We start from the raw sequence: 14,032 nt of genomic DNA on the forward strand, positions 1-14,032 counted from the left end.
TGTAAGTTGGTATAAGGGTGGCCTAGTATGCCATAATGTATCATTGTAATATATGTATGGATTCAAGCAGTGTGGATGGAAATTTGGTCATTTTTCCAAGTACTGTCCAATTTTTTTTGGTGTGGCATCCAATGAGCTGATAACAACTGGAACCAGATCTTGATATTTTGTGAATTTCAATTGTTTGCCTTCTATTCTACTATCCCCTAGTATTGCTAAATCAATTAATTACACTTTCTTCTTTCAACCACAGATATATCTCTTATGAGCTAGAACTTTATCAGTATATATTCAGAAATCCCACGGTATTTCAGCCTCCTCCTTTTTTACTATTTTTTCAATTGTATTTTGCAAATGAAAATTGTTCTCCCCAGAATTTTCCAAATGTACACACTAATGCACTTGTGCTCCCTTTTTTAACATCCCCAAATCATGTGCGCCATCCGTCAGCACAGCATGCAAATGGAATAAAATGTCCACTTTGTTAGGCAAAAACCCCCACTCCTCTTTAACAAACCATTTCAGAAGAAAAAATTGTAGCTCGTACCGGAGAAATCGATTCCATAAATACTTCAAGGCAATGTAAAAGTTAATGTCTTTTCCTGAGCAATTCACCATCTTCAGAAATGACCAGGAGCTTAATAAGCCACTAGAAGGAAAGAAAATCATATTAAATTTACCACTTTATATTCCAAAGCTTGTTTCTTCCTCATGCTTTCTTATATAACTGTATAGTTGATGAAAATGACACGAAATTAATCACGTGCTATCAGAAAGATCCTCTTGCTTGAAAAGCAAATATTCTGACTTCATAATGCCAGTTTTTCTTTCCCTTCATTGAAAAGTGAAGTTCACTGTCCTATAACAAGAATATTTGCTGCCTAACAATTGGGAAATTATGTTATGCTACTGTAGGAAGTTAGCCCTCACACCTCTCCCAGGAAAATGAGATATTTTAGGAAATATTAAAAGGACAAAACATTTCCCCTAAAAGGGAGACAGAAACTCACCCCCCCCTTTTGTCAATGGGCCATTAAGGCCTGGGCCAGTCTATTCTACATAACAAAGATCTACCTCCTTCAGCTCCAGGGTGATGGGTTTCTTTTGAAGGTATTTCGCTTCTCATCCAGAGCTAAAGCAGCTTTTTGGATGAGAAGCAAAATGTCTTCAAAGAAAAACCAGAAAGTCCAGTTGCCTCTTGTGTTGAAAGAAATGTCCTTCTGGGTTCAGCTCCAAGTGGGGAAGAAGACACTGGAGACATGGAGGCTGCTTGGAAAGATGGTTTATTGTTGGACAGGGCCACATGGCTTGAGCCCTGACCAGAAAAGGTGATCACATGTTTCAATGTTGATGGAGAAGAAGAGAAGGAAGGGCTGAGGAAGGGGCTTGCTAGGCTTTTTATACCCTGTTTAGTCCCACCTCTCTGTTTCCTGTTCCTGTATAAGAAATGTATTCTGATTGGTTGTCAGACTCCCATGGTGCCATGCAGGGGGCTACTCTCTAGGCTGTGATGAGTTCTCAGATGCCATGTGGAGAGTTGAGTAATATCCCTTTCCCCTACAACTGCAGCGGAGAAGTCTTTATTATGTAAAGTGGGCTAGCCTGGCCTTCTTAATGGCCCATTAACTGGGGATGGGCAGAAAGCTACAGGCAACTATTCTGTCTTTTAAAACATGTTTCTTTCTTTTCACATCCAGAGAAATATTCTGCCTTTTCGATATTTCCTAGGATATTTCATTTTTCTGGGAGAGGGCTGGATGATAACTTCCCACACTTGAAAAAAAAAACTTTGTGATATTTCTTTTTATCTTCATTTACTGCAAGAATAGGTCTACCGCGATAGAAGCAGGGTATTTGTGGGAGTTTCTGTTTTTTTTTTGCATGCCGAACCAGCAGTAATGCTAGCAGCAACCCACCCCTCCTTCCCACCAAAGGTGGTCCCTATTTTTCTACTTGCATTTTTGTTTTACATGCTTTCGAATTGCTAGGTTGCCAAGAGCTGGGACAAGTAATGGGAGCTCACTCCATTACGCGGCACTAGGGATTCGAACTGCTGCTGACTGTTCTGATCGACAAGCTCAGCATCTTAGACACTGTGCCACCACGTCCCTTATCCTATGGATACTCCTGGTCAAATTATGTGCAGAGACGTATCTGATTTCAATAGCCAATGAACTGATATTTTAAATAATGAAACTGCATAAGCATATTAAAAAGGTGGACAATTTAAGTCATTAATATACCAGAAAACTGAACCTAACCCTTGTGGAAATTGGATAGAGTTTCCCCCTCTCCCCTATTTTACAAATTCATGATTAACTTGTATCATTTAATCAATGGGACCATTGGTACTGATATGTCTTTCTTTGCACACAATGCAAGTTATCTTGTTATGAGTTCCTAGGATATATTCAGAAATCCCACGGTATTTCAACCTCCTCCTTTTTTTTACTAATTTTTCAATTATATTTTGCAAATGAAAATTGTTCTCCCCAGAATTTTCTGAATGCACACGCTAATGCACTTAAGTCATTAATATACCACAAAACTGACCCTAACCCTTGTGGAAATTTGATAGAGATTCTTCCTTTCCCCCCCTGTTCTACAAATTCATGATTAACTTGTATCATTTAATCAAGGGGACCATTGGTACTGATATGTCTTTCTTTGCACACAATGCAAGTTATCTTGTTATGAGTTACTAGGATATATTCAGAAATCCCATGGTATTTCAACCTCCTCCTTTTTTAAACTAATTTTTCAATTATATTTTGCAAATGAAAATTGTTCTCCCCAGAATTTTCCGAATGCACATGCTAATGCACTTAAGTCATTAATATACCAGAAAACTGAACCTAACCCTTGTGGAAATTTGATAGAGATTCTTCCTTTCCCTCCCTGTTCTACAAATTCATGATTAACTTGTATCATTTAATCAAGGGGACCATTGGTACTGATACGTCTTTCTTTGCACACAATGCAAGTTATCTTGTTATGAGTTACTAGGACACAAACATATCCACACGGGAAATTGAAATGTGTCATAAATAGGTAGGCGTAGGTGTGTGGAAGGGTGGAAATTGCTGCTAATGTTTGACTTACCTAATGATAAAAAATGTGTCAACACCTAAATAAAATGGACCACTTCGAGAATAGATGTAGACAGGGTTTTTTGGTACTTTAGCCTCCCATTCCAGTGGGTTATCTGTAGCAACACACATAAAAATAAAGTACAGGTGGGGATTTTAGCCTCCCATTCCAGTGGGTTATCTGTAGCAACGCACATAAAAATACAGTACAAGCTCAAATGAAAGATTATATTAACTTTTTTTAAAGTTTATCTTAGAATGTTTTTGTTAAAGATCTATACCCTGCATTAGTTCTGGGAAGTCGGTGGGGGGGAAGGTTGGGGGGAGCTGGGGGGTGGGTGGGGGGAGGGAAGTAAATATTTGTAAAAGTTTCTTTTTTCAAAATTTTCATTAAAAAAAAAGATCCAAAGTAAAAATAAAGTACAGGTGGGGATTTTGGGACAGACGTTTATCAAAACCTTTTTATTTTTAAACTTACAGGGACTTATAGCGCTAATCACAACAATTTTCACGGCATCGAGTGTAATCATTTAAAATCAAAATTAAAAAAATACTATTTATTTTAAGCATTTTAAAAATGTCAGATGTTATCTATCTTTAAGCAGCTGTGACTGCTTAGAAAAGAAGCCAAATTTGGATGGATTCTTTCTCTAGAGCTTAATGGCCCCTTTGAGAAATAGGAAGATAGAACGTAGAATAATAGGGCTGGAGGGGACCTTGGAAGATAGAACGTAGAATAATAGGGCTGGAGGGGACCTTGGAGGTCTTCTGGTCCAACCTGCTACTGAAGCAGGAAACCCTACACCAGTGTTGGTAAACCTTTTCAGCACTGAGTGCCGAAATGGGGGGGGGGGGACGTGTGCACCGGAAGAGCATGCATGCACCAGGAAGATGATTTTCCGGTTTCCAGCACGCGCATGCAGGTCTTCTGATTTCTGGCATGCATGGGTGCACGAATACCACCTGGCCGGTATGCGTGCCGGAAACCAGAAGATTATCTTCCCAGCACATGAATGCACACCGGACTGCTTCTGTCCTGGTTTCTGGCCCTCCCATGTGCATGAAGAGCAGCTGGCTGGTGCACTGGAACCCAGAAGAGCAACAGGCGATGGCTCGCATGCCCGGAGATATGGCTTTGCTTGCCCCTTCTGGCATATATGCCATAGGTTCGCCATCACAGCCCTATACCATTCCAGACAAATTGTACAATCTCTTCTTAAAAACATCCAGTGATGGAGCATCCACAACTTTTGGAGGCAAGACATTCCACTTTTTCAGAGGTTATGTCTGTTCATAAAAGATTGACATTTAGAAAAAAAAAAAAAAAATTTTTTTTTGAAATTCTGATATAAATCTTCTTAAAGGTAAAGTTTCCCCTTGCACATATTTACTAGTCATTCCCAACTCTAGAGGGCGGTGCCCATCTCCGTTTCAAAGCCGAAGAGCCCTGCACTGTCCAAAGACGTCTCCATAGTCTTCGGCTGGCATGACTAAACACCAAAGGCACACAGGACGCTGTTACCTTCCTACCAAAGGTGGTCCCTATTTTTCTACTTGCATTTTTTACATGCTAGGTTGGCAGAAGTGGGACAAGTAACAGGAACTCACTCTGTTACGTGGCGTTATGGATTTGAACCGCCGAACTGCCAACCTTTCTGCTCGACAAGCTCAGCGTCTTAGCCACTGAGCTGCTGCGTCCTTCGGAATATATTTTTAAAAATATTTGTTCATGGTGCAAAGTACAACGTATGTTTGAGAAATATGGAAGGAATCCTACTACAAGTAGACCTCATCTTACAACAGTTCATTTTGTGACTGTTCAAAGTTACAACATCATTGAAAAAAAGGGGCATGATCATTTTTCACACGGCCGCATTCCCATGGTCATGTGATCCAAATCCAGGTGCTTGATAACTGACTCGTGACAGTGACAGTGGGCTCATGTGATCCTCTTTTTTGACCTTCTGACAAGCAAAGTCAATGGGGAAGCCTGATTCACTTAACAGTCATGTTACTAACCAGAGGTGGGTTTCTTGCCCCGTTCCAACCGGTTCGGTTGGAACGGGGCCGGCGGCGTCCTTGTGCACGTGCGCGGTGCACGCATGCGTACTAGCGTCTGCGCGATGCTCCAGCTGCTCCTGGACGATCGTGCAGGCGCTGCATGCATCCTGCGCATGCGTGGAAGCGCAGAACTCGTCAAAACCGGGTAAGGACCGCGGGCGGGCGGGCGTGCCCTTCGCCGTTCCCGGAAGTTACTTACTTCCGGGTTCGGCGACCAACCGGTTCGCAGGGACTGCCGCGAACCGGTTGAAACCCACCCCTGTTACTAACTTAACAACTGCAATGATTCACTTAACAACTGTGGCAAAAAGGCCGTAGAAAGGGGCAAGACTCACTTAACAAACGTTTCACTTAGCAACAGAAAGTTTGTGCTCAGTTGACTTAAGGACTGCCTGTTACTTAAAATCCAAGCTATCCAGAAAATTCTTGCTAAGAATAAAATCCCACCCAACAGCCCTATGTTTCCATTTTAAAGGATGGCTTTACAGATAGACTGCAATCTCATCTGGATGTTCCATGAAATTATGCTGTTAAACTCTGTTGATAAGTTAAAAGATCTGCTAGAGAGAAGTGGTTCTTAACCTTCCCAATGCCGCGACCCTTTAATATAGTTCCTCATGTTGTGGTGAACCCCAACCATAAAATTATTTTCGTTGCTACTTCATAACTATAATTTTGCTACTGTTATGAATTGTTAAGCCTGATTCACTTAACAACAGTGTTACTAACTTAACTTGCAGTGATTCACTTGACAGATGTGGCAAGAAAAATGGTAAAATGGGGCAAAACCCACAACAATCCTCTCACTTAGCAACATAAATGTTGGGCCCAAGTATGGGCGGGTAAGTCGAGGACTACCTGTACAGTCCAAGAGGCGAAGGGTTTCCATTTGTCCCTATTCCAGCAGGGCAACGTTTCCTTCTTAAGGATGTCAGAGAGATCCCCGCTGGATCTCTCAGCAGCGGGGCAGCTCAATTGGGTCTGCCGACACTTTCAAGGGCGCCAGAGGGCAGCGCCTAACCCTGGACTTTCTTTGCTGCTCCCAGGAAGCTGCGGGCTGGACCATAAGGGCAAGGCACCTGCGGGGTCATCATGGAGCAAAGCTGGCTGTAACTCAACACGCTGCCCAGTTCATTCACCCGCCTAGCTTTCCCGCCTCCTTATCAGGCCCAGGAAAGTGGCGCAAAGAGCAGCTGAAATGCACCACTTCAGTGCCCGCCAGGAAGCCGCCACTGCCGCTGCCAGCTTTCCCACCCCAAGGCCACCACCTGCCTGGCTTCTTCGCCCGCTGCCATTGCCCACCTTTACTATCAGCTGAAGGGCGAGCAGCGCCGAGCTTCCAGGCGATGAATCTCCGGTGGCCACATCCTCCCCAGTGGCGTTGCCGAGGGCTCTCGCACTCCCTCCTCTTCTTCCAACTGGGCAAAGTGGACCTGCTTCTTCAAGCCCCTCGCCGCCATATGTCTACTACACCCGAAGGCCGCCGCTGCAGAACTGGGCAGGTGACATGTGACCGACTAATCCCGGAGCCAGTGGCATCTTGGCAGGCGAAAGGAGCGCCTCAAGGCCATACTTCCCAGAAAGCACCGGAAACCAACTGTTTACGGTGCGGAGGCTGTCGCTGCAAAATGCCCTTTCCACACCAAGGTTGGAGAATGCTCCCGTTGGCTAACATTAGGTGAATTAATTCCCCTCTCCAGTTATTGACTCTAGGCCCTACAGGTCTTAGGCGACCCCTGTGAAAGGGGTCATGACCCACAGGTTGAGAACCGCTGTGCTAGAGGCACCTCAAGACCATTAACCAACAAATCACAGCCTATCAACTACAATCCAGAATATTAACTATGAAATAAAACAGCAATTAAGGAGAATATTTGTAACCCAGGGTTAGAATGAGGGGCGTGGTCATGGTGGATGTGGTAATGGTGGGCATGGACATGGTGGGCGTTTGACATAGGCTCAACATGCACTTTCCCCCTTATCTTCTTTCTTTCTGCAGTACTCCCCGGCCTCCAGAACACTCTGCTGGCCAAAAATGGGCTGTGTGGACACCCCACAAGGCCTACGTATGGCCCATTTTCAGTCTCCCAGGCCTCCAGAACCACTCCACCGGCACAAAACACGCCGTGCGGAGGCTCTGGCAAACCCCTTTGATATTTCCAGGCCACTCCCACAGGCCAGATTTAAGCACTCCACAAGCCAGACCCGGCCTGCAGGCCTTGAGTTTGATACCCCTGTCCAAGACCGAAAAGGTTCACCATCACTGCTATAGGTCTTAAAGCAACAATGTCCAAAGCCCAGCCTCACCTGTATGCAGGGGTGGGTTCTGGATTCTTTTACTGCTGGTTCGCTCAGGGATGTGCTTCGGGCACATGCGTGCTTGGTATGCGCTACACATGCACAGTAGTGAAAAAATTGCTTCTGCGCATGTGCAGAAGCAAAAAATAAGATGGCGCCGCCTGTGGCACTGCCAATAGAACTGGAGCGTGGGCGGCCGAGTTACTACCTACTTGGCCGAACCAGTCCGAACCGGTAGGAACCCACCTCTGCCTGTACGTGATCTAACACAATCACTTCATAGCCCTCAGCATCTCCCTTGAATATTTATTAATGCCCCTTGCTTACTATCACAGGGGGATTGAATTTCCTTTAAATGAGAAGTAGATTTGCTTTGGCATCTCCGGTTCGTACCTAAATTCTGCCATGCTGTCATTTGGCTTGTATGTCCAGAAATTATCCACAAAAGACTTAATGATCTAAGGCCATTTAGAGCCAAGGAATCCTCCTGAGAAGATTGGGTTATCCAAATAGCTGGAAGATTTTTTTGCAGGGAAAAACACTTCATAATGCAATCCAAGCTACCTAAAATACCAAGACACAAAATGTTAATTGTAGCACAGGTTGTATCCATTCCTCTGCAATGTATGAAAACATGAATAAACTTAAATGAATAAACTGTATTACTGCATTACTATTATTCCTCTATTCCTTCCTTGTATCTACCGGTATGTCTTATGACTTATGACTATAACCATATTGCTTGTATCTTTCAATTTATACTGTTTTTATTTGTTTCCTAGCACGATTTGATAGCTTATTAGTCACATCCGGGTGACTAGTAGGGCTGGTTTTAGCCCTCTGGAGTGTTCAGGAGCCCTCAGGGGGCTTCCCTGAAGGCTCCGGAGGACAAAAAATGACCGTACGAGCAAACTGGAAGCTCCGGAGGACTAAAAATGGCCCTACGAGCAAACTCATAGGGTCGTTTTTCATCCTCTGGAGCCTTCAGGGAAACCTCCAGAAGGCACCTGAAGGTTCCGGAGGGCTTAAACTGGCCCTACGAGCAAACCGGAAGTCCGTTTCCGAACTTCCGGTTTGCCCATAGGGCCGTTTTTTTGTGCTCCGGAGGCTTCAGGGAAGCTCCTGAAGCCTCCGGAGGGCCTCCGGAGGGGGCGGGGGAGGCTGTTTTCGCCCTCCCCAGGCTCCTATAAAGCCTCTGGAGCCTGGGAAGGGTGAAAAAAGGCTTTAAAAAAGGTTGAACTCAGTTTGCCAGCACGCGCATGCACTCTGGGCAGCTGACAGGGCAACACCTCACATGCCCTGACAAATGGCTCTGCGTGCCACCTGGGGTACACGTGCCATAGGTTCGCCATCTCGGGCATAGTCCATAAAGTTGGAAGGTTTATGGTCCTTAAATCATACTTGACATTTTGTCATTTTTATTTCAAAGTACAAAAATCTAGCTGCTCATAACATGGAGACAATGAGCTAATAAACCATGACTACCTTTTTGGAGTTCACCCATAATGCCTTATGCACAATCTTCCTGAATATATATATATAATTTTTAACAATATACATTAAGACACCTACTTTGTTTTGAACCATCTACCAGTGGCAATATCCCTGATAGGGATTCGTCAGTCTGTGTCGTCTCTGTTTTGGATGTACTAGTATGTTTTTGGGTTGAAGACGTGCTGCCATAATTTGCATCTGAAGGCTGTTTGTTGTCCTTAGCTTTCCTCCAGAGATCAGCATTGTACATAGTTCCAGCAACTGGCAGAATGATGAATAAAACACTAATAAACCTAGGGAAAACAGAAGTTCATTACTGTAGAAGTCTTGATGCTTTGAGGCAATGGTTGGAATATCCTTTTTGACACAGGTTTACATCTGGACACCCAGTACTTACAAGCAGACCCCTGTGAAAGCATCAATGGTAGAAAGGTCTTTGGCACATCTGGCCACCGTGTTAAATGAAATGCTTGCGTTGAGAGCAAAGAGGGACGGGAGAGGCAAGAGGAAGGAGGTGGACTTGAATTTAAATATACCTGTCAAGAAAGAACAGCAGTAATAATGTCAGATCAGGAGAAGAGAGCATGTTGTACCTCAAAATTTTCATTACTTCTGAAAGGACAGACATGGAAACATTTGCTTTCTCGGAGTACAAAGAGTACTTGTGTCTCATCCAGAGGGTTTTTATTGCATTTCTATTTGAAAAGTGGAAAACTCATGAGTTCTTTTTTTTTTTTTAGATAAAAGAATCACTCACTTTTTTTTTCCTCCTGTTTTTAATCACCTGTTTCAGGGAGAGAAAAAAGAAAGAGAGCCTGGTGCCCTCCAGTTTTATCGTGCGTCAATTCTCACAAGCTCCCAACCCGAGGGCATCCACTGTGTGTATGTGTGTGTGTGTGTGTTAAAAAAAATCAAGATGGCTAAAATATCGGCATATCTTAAAGATCATTCAAATGAGAGATATAAACGAGACTGGAAAAAATGGATTGACTATATACAAAACAAATACGGGACTAAGAAATTCCAGATAGCCTATGCTTAAGATCAGGAATGATTTAAACTGTTCAAAGTTAGTGTAGCAGGAAGAAGCTAAGATCAATGTAGAGATGTTATTAACCTCTTTTTTCTTATTTCTTTTTTCTCAATATATTTTAGACTGTGTTTGTTAAAAATCTATACCGTGTACGGGCTCTGGGAAGTCGGGGGGGGGGAGGGAGATGGGGTGTTGGGGGGGAGGGTGGGGGGAGGGAGGGATATATACTATGTGTTAGATTTCAATGTAATGCGACTTCACATGTATACTGTTTCTCTTTAATTTCTCTGTAAAAATAGGACAAGTTGAGTACATTGACATATAGTGGAAATACACCAAGGAGAGGAGGAGTGGGATAGAAGAAAGAGGGGTAGAGAGGGCGGGAGACAGGATGGGATGGAGGGTGAGAAGGAAAGGAGGGAGTGGATCGGGAGAGAGGAGTGGTAGAGGGGGAGGGGAAGTAGGGTAGAGGGGAATGATGGAGGGAAGATAGAAAGTTGGAGGAGGGCGGAAGAAAGAGGTGTATGGAGAGTGGAAGAGGTATATTGGGTTTCTATTTTGGGGGGTATTATTGACAAGAGGAATTGCTGTGATTATTGTTTAATGTTGTATGGCCCCGGCTATGCACAGTATATATGTGAGTGTATGAAAATGAAAAGATGGAAAATAAAACATTTTCAACAGGGGAAAAAAAAAATCAAGATGGTTATTACAATTCGTACCCAACCCACCCTTCCTTACGTGTGTCTGGATACATGAGAGAGATGGCCTATTTAAAGGTTTAAAGGTTTCCCCCTGTCCAGTCATGGCCGAGTCAAGGGAGCAGTGTTCAGTTCTGATTCTCAGCCGAGGGAGCCTGCCTTTTCTTAAGAGCCACTTTTCTCATCATGTGGCCAGTTTAAAAATATAGACTGCAGTAAGCTTTCTTGACAAACCCTATTTATCTATTCATATTTTGCATGCTTTCAAACCGCTAGGTTGGCAGTTGGCTTCTTCAGCGTTGACAGGATAGATCAGGGATGGTGAACCTTTTCGGCACCAAGTGCCGAAAAGGGAGTACATGCAACCCAGAAGAGAAGCTGCCCAGTGGGCATGCGCATGCCAGGAAATAAACTTCCAGTTTCCAGTGTGCGCATGCTCGTGACCCGACAAAAGCGCGAACGTCAAAAGCGCGCTGACAAAACCGTGGCGCTAAAACCGCGATGTCAAAAGCGCGCCGACAACAGCGCACTGACAACAGCGCGCCGACAGAAGCACGATTTAAGTTAAGGTAAGGTTTAGGGTTAGGTTTAGGGTTAGGTTTAGGGTTAGGTTTAGGGTTAGGTTAAGGGTTAGGTTACAGCGCGCTTCTGTCGGCGCGCTGTTGTCGGCGCTCATTAGTCGCACGGTTTTGTCACCGCGGTTTAGTCAGGCGGGCTTTTGTCGTTCGCGCATTTGTGGTGGAACTGCGCATGCTCACCGGCCAGCTAGTCTTCTGGTTACTGGGGTGCATGCATGCGTGACGATCAGCTGGCTGGTCCACATGCACAAGCTGGAAACCGTAAGACAAGCTCTTCCTGATTCTGGCACAGCTAGCTGATCGTCAAGCGTGCATGTGCTCAAGAAATCCGGAAGTGGAATGGGCGATGCCGTGCATGCCAGGCAACATGGCCCTGCGTACCACTTTGGGCATGCATGCCATAAGCTTGCCATCATGGGGATAAAGATCCTTCCATTCCCCACTATCCTATCAGAGCTGAAGAAGCTTTTTGGATGAGAAGCAAAACATCTTCAAAAGAAAAAATAAGAAAGTCCAGTTGCCTCCTGAAAAAAGCACCTTTGGGACAAAGCTATCGTTTTCCCAGTAGTAGTCAGGGATGGGTTCCTGCCAGTTCTAACCTCTAATATAGAAGAGGTTCCACAAATCAACAGTGCCGTTTAGAACTGGTTCCAGTTTCCTCCCCCTGCCCATCCACACATCATCAAGATGAAGAGCGAGTGGAGGAATTCTGGGAGGTGAAGCCCACAAGTCTTAAAGCTGTCTAATTTGAACACCCCTGGGGTTTTTTTCCTAAAGGGTTAGGGGTGCAAGGATCTTGTAACTTGACAGCTTTAAGACTTGCACACTTCAATGCCAGTGTTCCTGAGCCACTGGTAAGCAAGAGCGTTGTTAAGTGAGTTTCACCACATTTTACAAGTTGGCCACGCCCACCCAGCCACGACTGCCAAGCCACTCACAATCGGTCACATGTCTGGCAAGCCACTCCCACCCAGTCACATGGCTGGCAAGCCACTCCCACAAAGCAGGCCACACCTACAGAAGAGGTTCCAAAAAACTTTGAAACCCACCACTGGTAGTAGTGCATGGCTGTGAGCGCTGGGTCATAAGGCCAAAGAATGGATGCTTTCGAATTGTGGGGCTGGAGCAGACTCTTGAAACCCTTGGACCGTAAGCAGATCAAATCAAACAATTCTAAATGAAATAAATCCTGACTGTTCTTTGAAAAGACCAATATTGAAGCTGAAGCTCAAATACTTTGGCCATCTTGTTGAAAGAAATGTCCTTCTGGGTTCAGCTCCAAGTGGGGAAGAAGACACTGGAGACATGGAGGCTGCTTGGAAAGATGGTTTACTGTTGGACAGGGCCACATGGCTTGAGCTCTGAACAGAAAAGGTGATCACATGCTTCAATGTTGGTGGAGAAGAAGAGAAGGGCTGAGGGAGGGGCTTGCTAGGCTTTTTATACCCTGTTCAGTCCCACCTCTCTGTTTCCTGTTCCTGTGTAAGAAATGTATTCTGACTGGTTGTCAGACTCCCATGGTGCCATGCAGGGGGCTACTCTCTAGGCTGTGATGAGTTCTCAGATGCCTTGTGGTCAGTTGAGTAATATCCCTTCCCCCTACAGCTGCAGTGAGGAGAAGTCTTTATTATGTAAAGTGGGCTAGCCTGGCCATCTTAATGGCTCATTAGCTGGTGATGGGCAGAATAGGCAACTATTCTGTCTTTTGAAACATGTTTCTTTTCACATCCAGAGAAATATTCTGCCTTTTCAATATTTCCTAGATATTTCATTTTTCTGGGAGAGGGCTGGATAATAACTTCCCACAACCTAACAAGAAGAGAGGACATTTTGGAAAAGACTCTGAAAGATTGAAGGCAAAAGGAGAAGGAGATGGCACAATATGAGATGTTCAGACAGTCACCAATGCAATAGATATGAATTTGGAGAAACTCCAAGAGACAGTGGAAGACAGGGGAGCCTGATGTGCTATGAAATTGCAAAGAGTTGGACACAACTTAGTTGATGTTGATCTCTGTATCACATAGCACTTAAAAAGCTTCATAGCAGTAGGCATGCATCTGTCCCTTTTAAAATGAAAAATACTCATTTTGGCATTCTTGTTAGCTTTGGCAGAAGATCTAATTTATTTCTCCCAAGCTCCAGAGGCTTGGAGGGGCGGGGGCGGGGGGAACCACACTAAACTCTTTAAAAGGATTACACTTGCCTTTTGTGTGGCAAATATTCCCAACTATCCTGGCAAGGCCCAGAGAAACAAATTAGTGAAGTAAGGGACAAGCAACATTGAATTTACATTTACATTTAATTAATGAATTAAACATGGTTAACATGATACCCCATAGTAATGAATATTCTGTGTTTTAGTAAATTATTAGATGATTTAAGATGAACTATAATCAGTTGGTGAAAAGGTAGGGGCTTGGATGAAAGAGATAATGTTATGTTGGGAGGATGAAAGGATCAAAATGAAAAGCCGTTGATGTAATATTTGATTTTTATTTTTGCAACAAGTTTTCCTGGGACATATAATTGATTTAATCTGCAATGTTTAATGTACTGTGTTTGTATAGGGCACAGCCTTTAATTGCACAATGCCAAGCCCCTTGTCTTAATTGTAAATAATTTATTGGTTAGTAATAAATGGACAGGATATATTTTCAGAATGAATAAAATCTGCACTATGAGCAAATAAAGAAATTCATATTTTTCCCAGTGACTTACTATTGTTTTTACTGTTCTTTTTAAGCCACAATTCAAAAATTAGGAAAGGAGGAGAGA

The 14,032-nt window shown here is 43.9% G+C and overlaps 1 protein-coding gene across 1 annotated transcript in view; it reads right to left on the bottom strand.

Moving 5' to 3' along the window:
• LOC116506483 (O-acyltransferase like protein) overlaps nt 1-14,032 on the bottom strand; it is a 34,967-nt gene that overhangs the window by 15,115 nt on the left and 5,820 nt on the right. Inside the window, exons 4-8 of the mRNA XM_032214258.1 lie at nt 9,340-9,478; nt 9,021-9,235; nt 7,842-8,012; nt 3,103-3,205; nt 548-649 (exon numbers count right to left, since the gene is read on the bottom strand). Of these exons, the coding sequence (XP_032070149.1) occupies nt 548-649; nt 3,103-3,205; nt 7,842-8,012; nt 9,021-9,235; nt 9,340-9,478 (730 nt within the window). The remainder of the gene's footprint in view (nt 1-547; nt 650-3,102; nt 3,206-7,841; nt 8,013-9,020; nt 9,236-9,339; nt 9,479-14,032) is intronic.

The sequence above is a fragment of the Thamnophis elegans genome, chromosome 3 (genome assembly GCF_009769535.1).
Source record: "Thamnophis elegans isolate rThaEle1 chromosome 3, rThaEle1.pri, whole genome shotgun sequence".
NCBI classification, from domain to species: domain Eukaryota; kingdom Metazoa; phylum Chordata; class Lepidosauria; order Squamata; family Colubridae; genus Thamnophis; species Thamnophis elegans.